This window comes from Sceloporus undulatus, chromosome 1 (assembly GCF_019175285.1).
Source record: "Sceloporus undulatus isolate JIND9_A2432 ecotype Alabama chromosome 1, SceUnd_v1.1, whole genome shotgun sequence".
In the NCBI taxonomy this organism is placed as follows: domain Eukaryota; kingdom Metazoa; phylum Chordata; class Lepidosauria; order Squamata; family Phrynosomatidae; genus Sceloporus; species Sceloporus undulatus.
Genome location: NC_056522.1, coordinates 103,072,631 through 103,089,360, shown reverse-complemented (window position 1 = coordinate 103,089,360; position 16,730 = coordinate 103,072,631). Strand labels below are relative to the sequence as shown.

The following is a 16,730-nucleotide window of genomic DNA, read 5'->3' as shown; positions in this document are numbered from 1 at the left end:
GAAACACCACAGACTTGTAACAAGCAATTGTTTTTTTTCCCTCGTGAAAGGATGGGATTTCATGTCAGTCCTTCTATGCAGAACATTAGCAATATTGTATCTATAGTAAAAGCAACAAAGCATCCAGGTCCTCCAGTAAATGTCCCCTCAAAATGTCCACCCTGTTTTCTATCTCCTGTGGATAGCTATAGTCTTGTCAGTCCTCCACCACTAATCCTCTCTCTATACTGATTTCTCTGTGCGTATGAACAGAAGCAAAACCTCATAAAAGCAGTCCTAATATAAAATGGATTGACATCTTTCAAATGTTTTTTTTATCATCACCATTGTTTTGAACATGTCTTTACCTTTTCTGTTTTTCAGCTGAATAGGAAACAGTTTTCTGCCTTGTTTATATATCAACAATCTGCCTAACAGGCTCAGGGAATGAACAAAATAAATATATTGCAATTCTTTTCCAGTGTAGAAATTCTTCTGTTTATTGGCTGAAAAGACAAAACAACCAATGTAAAAAAATTATTTTTCCTTCTTAAGCCCATGCACATTACAATCCAAAAATCACTTCTAGAATAGCTAAAATAATATTTTTTAAAAATATTACACTAAAGATAGCACATATAATGCAACTCCTAAAGAAACTGGTTTTGAAAAACCCACCCAGACAGACAACTTGATAAATCTATTGATTTGTAATATAACAGTCCTTGCTAGTAGACTGCTCATTGAACTTTTCAAATCATGGGATGAATGATCATGTCATGTCTTTGGCCTACAGCAGTGATTCCCAAACTTTGATCCTCCAGATGTTTTGGTCTTCAGCTTCCAGGATTCATGACTGTTGGCCAAGTTGACTGGGGCTTCTGGGAGTTGGAAGTCCAAGACAACTGGAGGTCTAAAGTTTGGGAATCCTTGGCCTACATGGAGAAGGGGAATTAATACTCTATGATATTGTGAAAGAGACATGCACATTTCGCCTCTGGTGATAGGCATAGCTGCATGGCTATTGAGGACCCCACATCTGCACTACCCAATCAGAATTGCTGACTAGCTGCGTGATGACTAGAGTTGAATTCTATTTCCTATTTAAATAAGCCTGTGCAAACAGTTGTATTTATGGCGTGGTACAGACCACCAACAAGTGGCGTACCAGTGCCACTATTAAGGTTAGGGAGCAAGCACCATGTACACACTCCCTAACCCTAACACATGCCAGTGGCGCTATAAAGTCGGCGCCCTGTATACACAGGCGCCACCATATGATGTCACATATGCGCCGTGTCCAAATGGTGTGGGGCGTGGGTGATGTCTTTGCGCTACCCCAGGCTGCTTATGGCGGCCTGGCTGTGGCGCAGGAAGGAGCTCCGAAACGGAGCTCCTTCTGGGCGCGCGCCTTGTTCCCACAGCCACAAAATGGCTGCGGGAACGACACCAGGAAGAAAGGGGCCAAGTGGCCCCCTTTTTCCCATGTCTCTGGCTCCCAGGGTGTCCAAGGGCATGAAGCCCCAAGGACACTCTTTTTCCAGGCCATGGGGAAGCAGCATTTTGCCGCTTCTCAGTGGCCTGGAAAAGGGCCGGATTGGGGCCTCTGGGCTGCTGGTATGGCTGCACTCACCCCAATCCTCCGCGGAAAAGAGTGGCTGTGGACCACCCCTTTTCCACGGTCTGTACTGGGCCAATATGTCAATAATAATGGGAGTTTTCAAAGGGATATCGAAACACTACTTACCATTATGAGAAACGGAGAAAGAATTAAACCTGCCTGTTTCATCAATTGTTGATTCACAAGCTTCCAAGTAGGAAGCACACTGCTCAACAGATGCAATAATCTGAAGAATAAAACATCAAACCATAACAATCTTCACATCAAATAACTGGTCTTTTACATAACGTTTACAATAAAGAAATAAGCTTCACCTTACTCAACTCTTCATCAAATCTGAATCTAAACCAGCTTTGTCTCTTTAATGGAAATTGTATATTGAGAGAAATGTACATAAGAAGTAAGTTGAACTATACAGTGGTCCTTCCAGATTCGCAGCCTTGACACTTGCGGTTTCGGCCATGCGCAAGGCCAAGGCCGTAGCTCCCTCCCCTCCTCCCTTACCAGCATCTTCCTCCTGTCGTTGGGGACTTTAATTGGAGCCTGGGCCGCCAGGGCCAGCCATCAGAACTCTCTTTCCCAGCAACACTCACGGCCTGGTGTGCACACACCCCGCCTCCTTTGCTGCAGCCAACTGACCTTTTGTGCGCCCACTGGCTGCGGTGGAGGCGGTAGGGCATGAACATGTCGGGTCCCGAACTGGGAAAGAAAGTCCTGATGGCTGCTGGGACTGATTACAAGCCCCAGTGACCCAGGCTCCAATTAAAGTCCCCAGCGCTGGGAAGAAGATCTCGATATGGGAGGGAGGGAGGGGAGAGAATTTCACAAATAGTTAAGTCCCATGATGCCACTGGGGACAATGGGACTTGGAGATCTGCAAAACGTATCCCCCACGAATCTAGAGGGACCACTTTATAGTCTTTAAGGAACAGACTGGTACTAAAATCTATTAAGAATACTAGTTTTTTGCAACTTATTCTTAGTTTCTCGTTTCTTAGTTAACTCTGAGCCTTATTAATATCAGTAATAAAAAGCCCCGCAAGCAATGTCCCCAAGAACTGAATAAATACATTCTAAAATTAATCTAAAAGCCAGACTTACCAAAGATTTATATTTCTTTTCAAGCAGCCTTAACACCACCGTTCTGCTGTAATAAGCATGCTAAAATTACAAAACAAAAACACAGAACCATCAACACTCACTTTTTTAAAACAAAGAAAAATCTTACCCATAAGTTTTTAATGATTATAAGAGAAATTTAAAAAGCATAACATAAACTAATGATGGGATGTGTTAGTGTAATTCTTTATTCTATTTCAATACACCATCAGAAAAAAGATCCATTTTAATACAAAAAACTGTCATTTTCTTTGAGGAACTTAGACTAATATATACTGCACAACTGCATAGACTCTACATTATGAAATCCTTAATATTTGAGCTTAAGACTTGTGTTCCGATGATAACAAAGACAAAATCCTAACAATGAATCCAGTTTAACAATAAGCCATGCCCAGACTTTGCTAATTTAAAAGCAAAAGAGCACTCCAAATATAGTTCAAATTCTCAGAAAAATCTCTATGCTGCTATTTTCTTCCATTTCTATTTCTTGTTATTGCTAAGGAAAACTCAACCAACCCTCTACAGTATTCTGAAAATGTTTGGTTGGATTAAAACAGAAAAAAAACTTCTCATAGTGGGAAAGACTCCTTCCGTCAACTTAAGAAAATTTTGGTCCAGTGGTCCAACAAGGAAGGAGGATTTTTTTTAAACTAATTCTGCCCTTCTCTCTACAGTCCCCTATCTCTTCAAACAAAAACAACTATATGACATCTAATCAGTACAGTCAATTTATCACTTTCATAAAGGGACAATCTACATGTTTAGTAAATGTAATGATCCAATTCTTGGAGACAGACCAAGTTACATTACTGGCAGCTTGGAGCAACCCCCAGACTTTCCAGCACCGGTCACTCCCCGTTCAGCACGGGACCACAACAGCCACACACTGCATTCCTGAGGCCAGCTGCCATGGCAGTCACAACAGACCACTAGGAAGGAGCACTTTTTTGTACTCTTCTTGTGGCCAGGTTTGGGCTGCCTTAGGCGACTGCAGTACACTTTCAGCACACCCTCAGATTTGCCTGAGGCAGCACTTTTGGCCTATCTGTTTCAGTCCTCATAATATGGATAACACAATTAGTTGCTATCTCCCTATCTAAGGGCCTTGGTGCTATGTCAATCATGCTCCTGCATGTTGTGTGCTTACAATAATGTTCAAAACTCACACAATGCTAATTTAGTCTGACATTTCAGAATTCATGGCTTGATTTTTTTTTTATTTATTTTTTTTGGTGTTTTGATTTAAAGCTTCATTTATGATTGTGGACTGTGGTCCTCCTCAGCACAACAGCATGTTAATTCAGGCTTACAAAAACAAGCAAAAAAGAGTTGCTAATAGGAAAGGATCAAACCTCCCACCTACATCTGTCTTCCAGCAGCTTAAATATTCCAGTGGAGACTACATACTGAGCTAATATGGCTGCACAGGTACAAAGACTCATGACAAACCAAAAAAATCCATGTCTTTTCTTCCATATAATATAGAATTAAGAGTTAGAAAGTACTGTAAAGGTAATCTAATCCAATTCCCAGCTAATGCTAGAATCCACAACTAAAGTACCCCTGGACAAATGGATGTGCGACCAAACACTCTTTATAAATCTCCAACAAAGGGGAGGCCATCATTTCCAAGTCAGTCCATTCCACTGTCAAAGACCTATTACCATTAGAAAGTTCTTCCTGATTTTTAACTTTTAACTAATTTAATCTTGCATTTCAGATTCACTGGCTTGGGTCAAACTATCTGAAGTAGCAAAAAACAAACTTGTTCAATCTTGCATATGATAGTCCTTCAATTATCTGAAAACAGCTATCACATCACTTTTTAGTCTTCCATTCCCCAAGCTAAACATGTCTAATTCCCATAGGCATTCCCTCCAAGCTAAACATATCTAATTCCCATAGACATTCCTAACCGGGCTTGATGTCCAGACCTTTATTATCTTGGTCACTTTCTTCTAGACACATTCCAGCTTGTTGGCCTCCTTCTTAAACTGTGCATAATACTCCAGCTGAGGTCTGACCCAAGCAGAATGAAGCTGTAGTATTACTTTAACTACCTGGAAAGTCTCAATGACTTATCAATGTGTTGCTACTGAATAATGCTCCACAAATAATGGATGGCTTTCCCCAATTATCCCTGACTATTAGTAACTTCTGAAAGCTATGCTGGAAGAAGCAATGATGCGTGTGCTGCAGGCATGTGCCGCATTGTTTTTAATGGGGCTCCATCATACACGGTATTTCCCTTATGGGGGGGGGGTGTCCAGAACAGATCCCTCATGTAAGGGAAGGGTCCAATGTATATGCAAATAATAATCTTGAAGGACTAACAAAACAAACTGTATAAAACAAAACATATACATTTGCTTACCATCCATTTTTTAAACCACACAGCTCTGAGATCAACCAGAGCCAAGAAGTATACTGGATCCAAAGACTTTGGAGAAACAACATGGGCTAACTCATGTTTTACTGAGAGAAGTGATAGGGTACTCTCCATTATTTCTTCCATGTACCTAATTATGTTATAAAGAAAATGCTATGAAATAAAACAATAGTTGTTATAAAAGTCATTCATATTTAAAATTTTCTATCACTCAGAGATTCAGAAATCATTTGAATAGCAAGTTCAGAAAATAAATGTGCTTTTTACCTTTACTTGACTAAAAGTTAGTCACTTTTAAAAGACAACTGAGAAATTTACAACATGCAGAATACAATTTTGTGAATATGCTTATTGAGAAAGGGTGAATACATTGTGAAATTCATTGTGGATCTCATTTCCATTAGATTACATTTACCACAGCCTGAAATAGGCTCGTGACAGCTTGCACTGCAACAAGCAAGGGGGGGGGGGGGTCACTAAATCAAAACATAAATATTTAGGGCACTGTAATTTATGGTTTATTCCATGATACTAATAATTAGTATGAATAATTTAGCATAATGAAATTGCAAGAGGCAGACAAAGGGAAACAGGATGATTGCAGAATTGTGACATACTTCTCTGGATGACGAATCCAAAAAGATGGGACCTCCCTCTGGTATTCATTTAGCAGACGTATCTATGAATAAGAAGATGACAGTGTGATTTATTTTATTTAAATGCCTAATAGAAAAAAATCTGAAATGGGGATGGGGGACTTCAAGAAAGCCATTATGTACCTTTTTAAGTAAACGAATTACATCTGGGTTGCCTATGTCAATACCCATTGATATAGTAGGAACATAATTATCCTTAGAAAGAAAGTACAGCTCTAAGTACTTCGCTGTAAAGGAAAAAAAATAGCCAGTTTGTTTAAATAGCAAATTAAATAGCAGTCAGATTCAGAAAGTAAGCAAAATTTAACAAACTTACCTAAACTTGTATATAGTTCCCTCGTCATATTAAGTGAAGAGGAAGAAAATGTCTTGGCATAAAATTTCAAAACTCTGTCCTGTTAAAGTAAAAATTAGATCTAATTTGTGTAGTCTTATTTGTATGGTGGTCCTATTTGTGTAGACCAAATCTACACAATAATCAATATTCTAGGTTAGTCAACATGTTACATAGAACACCAGGGACATTCATCAATATCACACATTTCTCCCAAGGAGCTCAAAGTGATATACATAGTTCTCCCTTTCATCAAAATAACCCTATTAAGTAGATTAGGCTAAGAGCTTATTGTTGGCCCAAACCCACTTAGTGAGCTTCACTACTATGAATTTAAATACTGTACTACTCCGTCCCTTCCAGTGCCACTAACATATACCCTACAAGTGTGGCCTTCAGTTTTTCTGGTCTAAACTGAATATTTTTGAATGAGTAAAACTTATTGTGCCAACAAAAATATTATAGGTCACAGCTGCAGCACTTGCTTTACTTACCCACACACACACACACATCATTAAAGGGTCCATAACAAAATGCAATCATGTAATTTTTTTCTCAAACACATGAAGAAGCAACAGGCACTTTGATATCAGCAATGACAATATATACTTTTCAGATATAATTCCAAATCCCTAATCTACTTTGGTTTCTAAGAATCTGCTACAATCAGCCTTCTGTACTCCACTGCTCACTTGACCCATTGGGTCACAACACCCACTGTCTTCAATGAGCACAGCTCAAAGGAGTTTTAGTTCAAAATAAGAGACAACGGGTTGAGGAAGATTGCACACAGACATCATATTACTTTTCCATAGAGAAATGTTACTCAAGGATTCAGAACTCAGAAGACAGATGTTTCTTTTCTGAATGTGTTGGGGGGTGGGGTGTCAAAATACATTGGCCTACTTCTTTTCAAATTCTGAGAATAATCTTAACTATTTCTGAAAAAAATATGAAAGTTTGTATATGTTCAGAATGTATATCCTGCATAAATTAGAATAAAATGTTTCAATTTAGAGATGGTAGAAAAACAACAAGTTTCCTTACACTGAAATTCAACTCAGAATCTGAAAGTGCTGCTGCAAGATGTTTACGTAAATTAGCCCAGCTATCACAGTTTAAAATATCAGATGGAGGTGCAGAACACAATGTTTGCATGGCTTCCTGGCGTACCTGCAACATGAAGGATAAAATGTGAGTGGAAAAGGCAGTACTGTCAAAATAGAGATTGCCTACAGAAAAGATTGTAGCCGATAAGCAACTCATCATAAATGCACACAGACATAGACACAAATAGTGGATCAATGAAGAACCTCTAGCCTTCTCTCACCCTTTTCCTTTTTCAATTTTCTCTTTCCAACTGCCATAATATCCCCCCATCCTCCTCTAACCAAAGAATTGATCTTCCAATTCTAGATCACTAGACTTCCCTCTTCCCTCCTAAGTGTCTTCATAATAACCAACACATACTTCTCTCCTTTGCTCCACTTCCATTTCACTGCAGCAACTGTGCAGAACTGAGACCCTTGCTTTTGCTAGAAATGCTTCTTTCACCTTCCATCACACACACACACACAGAGGACTATCTCTCTTTCTGCTAAGCCTGTTCATCAGAGCAAAACTGACCACTACAAGATCAGTCCAATATAAGAATGATTCCCAACAGAGGAAATACCACACATACTGAGATTTGTCAGGAACCCCATTTACATTGCTATTCCTTGTATAACATGGAGGTCTACTGCTAAAAACCAGGCAATCTTCCTGACTACAGCAAAGAAGGTACACTGTCCATGTATACGGTCTCATGTACAATCCATGATCTCTCCAGTTTTGTTTGGTTTTTAAATAATAGTGGACAACGGGAAGACATTTGGAGATGACCCTGCAGAACAACTATCAATTAAAGCAGACAAGAAAAAAGTCCTAGATTAAAAAAATTAATTCAGAACTAAAGAATTATTTTCTTTAGCTCACTTGATCCAACCTATTTATGGAATTTTTTAAAAAACACAAAAAAAAATACTGATTTCACCATTTATTATATACTTTTCTACAATACTGTATTTCCATTTTCATAATAAATCTCGTTGGAATGAGGCATGGTTCATCCAAGCAAAATGAAGCAATTTTATCAAAAACGCTTGCTCTTTAGACTTACCTCCTTAGGTTGAGCAGGATCAAGCCTTTCTACAAGAAGTTGCAGCTGTTCTTGATTCATGAATGTATAACTCTGCAACACATTGTAAAATGCTAATTAAATCATTGTTGTCCTAGTTGCCTTCAAGTTGTTTCTGACGTATGACATCTCTATGGTCACAGGGTTTTTTGGGCAAGTTTCTTCAGAGGGAGTTTGCCATTGCCATCCTCTGAGGCTGAGAGAGTGTGACTTAAATAAATACTACCACTAATAAAACAAAAATGATAGCTATGGTAATAAACCATTAGTAATATGGGTTTCACATTATTCTGAACTATTAAAGAGTATATTTTCATAATAAAGTTTAACAAGAAAAGTACCTCTTTACTGAGATAATAAACATTAAGTCATAGTCTACTAAATGATTTGGCCAAAACAAAAAATGTACATGACATTTTGGAGAGACCTATGATTCCTTCTAATAACAATTCAATTTTTCTCATACTCATGTAAACCACACCATCAATTTTCCAATATAAATTAATTTTTATTATTTGAGAAATGAACTATTGAAATGATGCTTAGCATTTAAATATGATTCATATCCAAAGCTCTGGGCAGGCATTCCCATTCAATTCCATAGTGGGAGTAGTCCTGTGCATACAGTGAATATATATGAAAAGATCTCCCCTGTATGCTGCAGTTGATGAGAAACTCTTAATTGTGTGGAAATTTTTTGTGCGCCTCAGAGTTGTTATACTTCTAGGAAGTTCTCAAATACAACTGCATGTATGTAGCTTTCAGTAACAATACAGATCCATAAAAACCAACAGACCTCTAGCCCTTGATCTAAATGAAATAGATTTTATTCATTGATTTTGCAGTAACATTTTAAAGAACATACAGCTTTGTGTCTCACAGCAACAAACAGCAGCTGAAGCTGAAAACACAAAAACCATCTAGGGCACTCCATTAACTCCAATACATTGAGATATGAAAGCTATTTCACTGGAATAACTTTATGATGGTAGGGGAAACGAAATCTAAATATGGGAGGGGGGGTCATAACAAAAAGCCAAAGTAGTTCCCATAATGTTCTGCCAGTTTTCCCCTTGCAATGCCACAGTTACAAGAGCAAAGTAATTAAGCCAACTCAGAAATACAATGTAAATCAAATTATATCAACATAACAGTTTTGGCAGTGATTTCTCTGTTGTTCTGGCAGTCTCACTGGTAGGAATTCTTTCCTGTAAAACCTGAAAGTAGAACCAAACTGTAAGGGAGATATTTGTTTGGAGACAATGTAGGATATCTGTCATCCATCCTTTGAACAACTGGGCTCTAGAAAACAAAACAGTGGTAATCCTGGCTACCAATTCTGGAGGTTGTAGCACAAAAATTGTATTTCCCAACCTCTGATCATAGCAACACAACATAGAAATAATGGTGTTTTTATTCTGTCACCTGAACCACAGAAGATAGGAAATAAATGAGGAGAGAGGACCATCTAAAGAAGGACCCAAGCTACTCCTTCACATTTTATCTGCATCAATGCTTCTCAGGCTATCTGATGCAGAGCACCTTTTTCCCCCAAATGTGTCAGGGATTAGTATAATATTTTATTCTTTTCTAGAAACTTGCCACAGACTGGCAAATAATGAATCGTAAACCAGAACTAGCGCATGGACTACCACTGTGACTTGCACTGACCTACAAGATGTGCAAATATTTGGATACTCTTAAACACACACAAACACACACACACCTTATAGAACAATTCCTACCTGATTAAAGGAAGAATCACTATCAGAACAGTTATCTGTATAGTAACTACTTTGTTGTTCTGTTTTCATTTTTCTTTGCATCTCCTTGTAGCGCATCTGATCTTCTTCAAATTTGTTAATCAGAGATTCCACCACAACCATCATGACATTTTTCAGAGAATGCATCATTTCTCTGTATCTTCAAAATGAACAAAAAGCATGGAATAAAATTCTCAAATCACATTATCCACAGAGTGCTGTCCTACAGATATTAGCCTATAAACCATGAGTTTGTTTTTGTTCTGTTCTGCTTTGGAAACTATGTCCTGGGACTGTAAACAAGGATGGGAAGATTATTTCTGAATTTGCCATCTGCAGATTTCAGCATCCAAGGAGAAAAGGAAGAAGGGGCTGCTTTAAACCAGAACCCGGATCCCAGTAATTGTCTCCAGTCTGGGTTTTTATGGAGCCCTAGTGACCAAATGGGCACACTGTACATTATTTTAAAGACAGTTCATAAAATGTTCTTGAAATGCACTCAAATGCTGAAGTGCATTTTTTTCAAACAGTTTCTCAAACTCATGCTTATTATTTAAATCTACCTAAATTTGTTTTAAGTAGAATGAATTTCCCAACCTCTCTACCACCATTTACACAATGCAACTGTGGCTGCAATCTTATTTTCACTTCTCTACAGTAAGACTTACTGAACTCAAAGGGACTTACTTAAGAGCTGAAGATTGAAAGCTTAATGAGCTGGAACTCTATTTATCCAACAGTACCTAATACACTTGTTTGAACTAAGTAACACAAGTGCTTTATTGGGGGGGGGGGCAAAATAGGAATCTTGGGATATGATAGAGAAATGTAAGACACACATTTATTTAATTTTGAAAACCAACATACATTATGCACATCGCACCATAAGCAGTTTCTTTTTCAAATATTTAAAATGACCAGTGAACTGATAAGCAAGAGTTATCAATTAAGTCAGAGAAAAACTAAATCTGTTTTTAAACAGCAATGATAAGGATTTCAGGACAGTATGAGGACCTTAAAAATCAAAAGTAAGAAACAGCAGTTGATCAAACCATCTTTTTAAAGAAAGTTTTATTTTAAAAAATGTGCACATTACTTACTCTTTTGATTCTCGAGTCTTTTTAGTAACATGTTGTACAAGTGTGTCATAGCCAGATCCTTCACCCTGATTTTGTGCTGAAGTACACTTCTCAGTTTCTTCTTCTATAACAGAGCCTAGATTTTTACTAATATATTGTCTGAGATATTTCACAAATTCATAACTATAAGAAAAATTAAATTGTAACATATTATTACATTTTATTTCTAATTGAGAGTTCAAGAGTAAACCTTCGGAGGTAAAGGGAATTAGAGCTGAGATTTTACAGAACTAAGTAGCATCTCCTGGCCCAAATCCCTCAATCCAAACTGACCAAGCAGTAGCTGCTGTGAGCACTAGGAATCTGCCCTCCCATTGATCGTGACTCAGCAAATTGACATTTCCATCCCCTACCGTAAGCAAACTCCAGTGTGACAGTCAGAAGCAAGATTCATGTCATAATTCCTTCTTGCACCAGAGACCACTTGCGGGAGGTAGTACAAATGTCAGTCTGCTAAAAATGGACTGCTGTTGCTTGCAGCAGCTGCTGCCTGGTAATTCTGGTTTGGGAAAGTCAGGTCAGGAGATGCTACTTAGCTACATAACTACAGGCCCAAAGAGACAGGCCAAAATAAAGCTGCTTCAGGTCACTTTGGAGGTATGCTGTTTAAATGATGAATACATGCTAAGAGGCCAGAAGCCGCACCAAAGCCACGCTTCAGTTCTAAGGACTGGAACGCAGCTTTGGGCCTCTTATGATGCATGTGTCATTTAAACAGCACACCTCCAAAGTGACCCAAAGCAGCTTTATTTTGGCCCATCTGTTTGGGCCCTAAGTAGTTTATCTAGAATCGCAGCCTTAATTCCCTTTATCTCTGAAAGTTTACTCTTGAACTCATATCTGTTTAATCTTTCATCTTTCATTTAATCTTTCATGAAGTTTTTACAGAATTCACTGAATAATATAGCAGTGGCCTAGTGAAAAAAAGTCAGCACTGAGAGACTTTAACAAGCCTTACATATTCCCTGTACTATTGAATATATAGGGACTGTGAATAGGTATCAATCATGGATCCATAACTCTAGGTTCATTCATAACTGTGACTCTGACTCTGAAACTAGATTTTTAATTCCTATTGAAATTTAACAAAGTTTATAGTCTATTTGCCAATTATAATTTTGAGGAAAAAATTCATTAATTCAAAATGAAGCCATCAAATACACAATCTTACTATTAAACATCACAAAACTCTGATATACAAAAAGAAAATACCAGTGCATTCCTGTGTCATGCTAAAGTAGCTTTCATCTAATCACTTACCTACAGGATTGATGCAACCAGTAATATTTTCTACTTATAACGTATAAGGAAGAATAGGTGGATGGGCAAATATTTTTGTGGGTTGTCAATTTCCTTTTACATCTATTAAATTATACCATTTCATTTGTAAAATTAAATGATTTAAAACATTCAGATGTACTAGCAATGTTCTGAGTGCTGAATAGCAAACATGTTGTTAACAACCTCATTTACAACTAGACATATAGAGCAATAATTTACCTTTATGGATCAACAGTCACCACTCAGTTCTTTCATTTATAACAATAAAGGAAAGGTAATAAAATTACTTGTGAAAATTTTCATCTGTTTCCTCCAGATGCAACAAAATCTCTTCTGCACACTCTACTGATGGTGCTCCTGTGATTTTCTCTTTCACACACTGCAGTAATTGTCTGAGCATAGATTGCAAAGAGACTTCATCTTCACTTGTAAAATGAGACATCTGTAGAAAGAAACAAAAATAGAAGTAACAGAATCCAATGTATTGGCTAGTTAGAAAATGGTAAACCATCTCTGAATATTCCTTGCCTAAGAAAACCCTATGTAATTAAGTTGACAGGTTTTGGAGATAAAAGAATAGTAAAAATAATGTCTCAGATGTTAGGAAGAATCCACAGGGCTGGTTTGGATAGTAACATGAAGTCAGGGTGGGCAATTTTCCAGCACAGAGGGACTGCACTGGAAGCTCTCGCCAAACGCCTCCACTTCCATCAAGATTTGCACTGCTGTGCCTGACACCAAAATTCAATAGCAATAGTGACACAGCTCTGCCATGAAGGAGAATAGCAGAGTGTCTTTTTGCAGACAGGTAAGGTAAATTATATACAGTGGTGCCTCGGGTTACGAAAATAATTCGTTCCGCGGCCGCTTTCGTAACCCGAAAAGCCTTCGTAACCCGAAAACCCATAGGCGCTAATGGGGAAAAAGCCGCGGCTCCTCCGCGGCTCCATTTAAAATAGCGCCGGAGTTTTTTCGTAACCCGAAAAAACTTTCGTAACCCGAAACAATAAATCCCTATGGGATTTTTTCGTATCCCGAAAAATTCGTAACCTGGGTATTTCGTATCCCGAGGTACCACTGTATTTCACTTCAGGGAGTTTCTGCTGCATTGCCAAATGTTACAGTTTACTTTTATGATGATGGCATGATATTGCTTCATGGCTTGTGATGAAGGACCACTGCGTCACATTTCCACTCTGGCAGCTTTTAAGAAAGCACTCAAGACGGATCTCTTCCGGAAGGCCTTTCCAACTTAGTTACCCTCCCCAGATATAGAGATATTTGTCCCCTCATCTGTCTATTTCCCCCCGCCAATGTTTCTGCCTATTTTTTGTTTGTTCAATGTTTTTAATGTTTTAAATGTTTTAATATTATTACTGTTTAATTCTGTTTTAGTACTGGGAATGGGGGGGGGGATAGGTCTAGGGTTTGATTTTTTAACTCTATTGTAATTTGTTGTGTTTTATTGTTATAACCCATCCGGATTCTTCGTGACTGGGCAGGCTAGAAATAAATCTATTATTATTATTATTATTATTATTATTATTATTATTATTATTATTATTAAAACATACATAATAAATGTTCAAAAACACAACCACATATACACACACTTTCTCCCTCTCCCCCCTCTCTCACACATATTTATAATATTAAAGTATTTACAAAGTACTGCTATCCACAGTCTTAAAACACCTGCTGTCCAGAAGACTTTTGAACAACCCAAACAACTAATACTAAACAATACAACAAGAAGAAACAGTTTACCATGGGCAGGACAACTGACGTGTTTTTACAAAGCTCTGTCAAATTTACTACAAAGGCAAAGCAGGCTATACAATAAGAAATCCTATTATAAACACCCATCAGTAAGATTTTTTTGAACCATGCTGAGCTGTCAGTGAGACAAAAACGTATCTCTGGGGAAACTATACCATGAGCAATGGGAGTGATGGTAAGAGGCATCCAGCATCATACACACACTCCCCTGGCACGCATGGGTTCTCAAATATTTGCCAATCATAACTGCTGACTATATTTTTGTATCAGAAGCACCAAGTGTTATTGTAAAAGGGGGAGGGGGCTGTAAAAAAGGCCAGAGTGTGCAATGATCCCACAAGTCATATGCTGCCTACCTTGCACTACATGAGCAGTTTAGCCTGCCTGCAAAAAATATCCTCCCCATCATAACATCTTTACTAAGGACTGAAACAACATGCAGGCATCTGACTAACATCTCCAACTGTTTTGTTTTCTCTCCTGTTTGGTTTGTAACATTTTGCCTGATGAAGAAGACCATGGCGCTTTGAAAGCTTGCAACAAGTATATTGTGCATTTCGGTTGGCCAATAAGGGGTATCACTGAAGGATTGTTGTTTGTATTTGTTAAATGGCCAACACTAGGGGACACCAAACCAAGCATTTCTGAAAAGGTAGCCTGTTTTGCTTTTAAAGCATCATTATAAGGAGAAAGCTTTGTAAAGATGATGTTTGGGTTTCAAGATAGATTCAAACCCCAACTATTTTTGAATATCCTCAGTTTTGCAAATCAATGCTGTATAATTTTAGTGTATCTGGTCCTTATGTCTATTAAGATTCATCTTAGCCCTCAAGGTGTTATTTTAAAGACGATTTTAACTTTGTAATGCAATGTATTATTTGTTCAATATATCTGTTGTTTATATTTTATGCTTTACATGGATTACATTTTGTAATGGCATATGCTATAGGGCATAACACTGGATTTTTTAAGAAAACGGCATAAAGGTTTTCACTCTTGATAATAGGGTCACATTTTGGGGGCTCTTTTGTTCCTTTTCAAGTTGCCTGTTCCAGTCTTGGGAATTTTCTTCCTTGGATGGACCTAGAGATGATGGAGCTTGGTTCAGAGGAGGTTGGCCATTGCCTTTTCCTGAGGAGGCTGAGAGAGTGTGATTTGCCCAAGGTCTCCCAGTGGGTTTCATGGCTGAGCTGCGCATGGAACTTGAGGCGCGGTAAAGACTGCCCAAAAAGGGCGCCCTGCCGGCGGCCTAATTTCCTCCGGAGGGAAGCCGCAGCCACCCAGCCCAACCCCCTTCTGCCATGCAGGAACTCCCAACCAAAGCATCCCCATTGACAGATGGCCATCCAGCCTCTGTTTAAAGACTTCTAAGGAAGGAGACGCCACCACACTCCATGGAGGGAGTGTGTTCCGCTGTTGGCTCCTCACCAAACTACAAATCCCAGGATTCTGTAGGATGGAGCCAGGGTAGTTAAAAGCCAATTATGTCTGCAGTGTGTAGACAGACACACCCAAAACAAAACAGCCAGAGAGGCCAATGGGGCAGGTTTCCGATGAAATTGTGGATATTGAAACTGCTGATTCAAAACTGCTTCAATGCTAGAGAATTCTGGGAACTGTAGTTTTGTGAGACAGCTTTCTCTGTCAGAGAGAGCTTTGGGGGCCACAATAAACTACAAATCCCAGTATTCCCTAACTAACAGCACTAGGCCAGGGCAGATAATGCGCTCTCAAACTGGGTCCTTTCTGCCAGGTGTGTTTTGGACCAAGGAAACCACGCCCCTCGAAGGGTCCCAGGCGCTTACCTTGGGGCGAGGAGGCTGCTTTGCCCCCTTTTCATGGAGGGCGACGCCTTCCAACCTGGGAAGGGGAAAAACGAGCGCAGTGTCGCCTTGTGGGTCGCGGGGGAGAGGAGAGAGACCCCCGGCGCCAAAAAGACGAGGAAAGGGCGAGCGAGAGGCCCCTTCGGGCGAGGAGCCTTCTTGTTGACCTCGCGGTGCGGCCCTTAGCAACCGCCCTGCGAAGCCTGGCTAGCGGTAGCGACTCCCTAGCAACGACGCAGCAGCTGGGCTACGTCTCGCAGAGCATGTCGGGAGAATGAAGGGGGGAAGAGGGACAGGGAGGGATAGAAGCGGGGGCAGGAGGAGGAGGAGGCTTCCTGTCCTCCCAGCCTTGTACATGTTGTCCTTATGGAGTGAGTGAAGTGCCTTGGGAAGCCCCAGAGGGCTGCATGATGATGTCCCCAGTCTCTGGAATGCCAGGCCCTTTGTTCAGTACACGTTTCACAACTCTGAAATAAAAAGATACATGAAATAAAACCAAATGCAACACACAAAATTAACACACACACAGCTGAGAGTACTGTATTGTAGCACTAGAGATTGCTTTGGCACGGCTTTAACTCTTTTCTGGCGGAAGGCTATGGAATTCTGGGAGTTGGAGTTTGTTGTGGATCCTGGCCCCACAACAAACTCCAACTCCCAGAATT

The 16,730-nt window shown here is 39.3% G+C and overlaps 1 protein-coding gene across 1 annotated transcript in view; it reads right to left on the bottom strand.

Moving 5' to 3' along the window:
* The window catches only part of TBC1D32 (TBC1 domain family member 32), a 107,007-nt gene extending 90,729 nt beyond the window's left edge, over window positions 1-16,278 (bottom strand). The window contains exons 1-13 of the mRNA XM_042457025.1: window positions 16,048-16,278; window positions 12,751-12,905; window positions 11,144-11,305; window positions 10,026-10,203; window positions 8,263-8,334; window positions 7,149-7,274; window positions 6,084-6,162; window positions 5,891-5,994; window positions 5,729-5,790; window positions 5,097-5,241; window positions 2,702-2,761; window positions 1,727-1,826; window positions 348-485 (exon numbers count right to left, since the gene is read on the bottom strand). Coding sequence (XP_042312959.1) covers window positions 348-485; window positions 1,727-1,826; window positions 2,702-2,761; window positions 5,097-5,241; window positions 5,729-5,790; window positions 5,891-5,994; window positions 6,084-6,162; window positions 7,149-7,274; window positions 8,263-8,334; window positions 10,026-10,203; window positions 11,144-11,305; window positions 12,751-12,905 — 1,381 coding nt within the window. The 5' untranslated portion in view covers window positions 16,048-16,278. The remainder of the gene's footprint in view (window positions 1-347; window positions 486-1,726; window positions 1,827-2,701; window positions 2,762-5,096; window positions 5,242-5,728; window positions 5,791-5,890; window positions 5,995-6,083; window positions 6,163-7,148; window positions 7,275-8,262; window positions 8,335-10,025; window positions 10,204-11,143; window positions 11,306-12,750; window positions 12,906-16,047) is intronic.
* Between the last annotated feature and the right edge of the window lie 452 nt (window positions 16,279-16,730).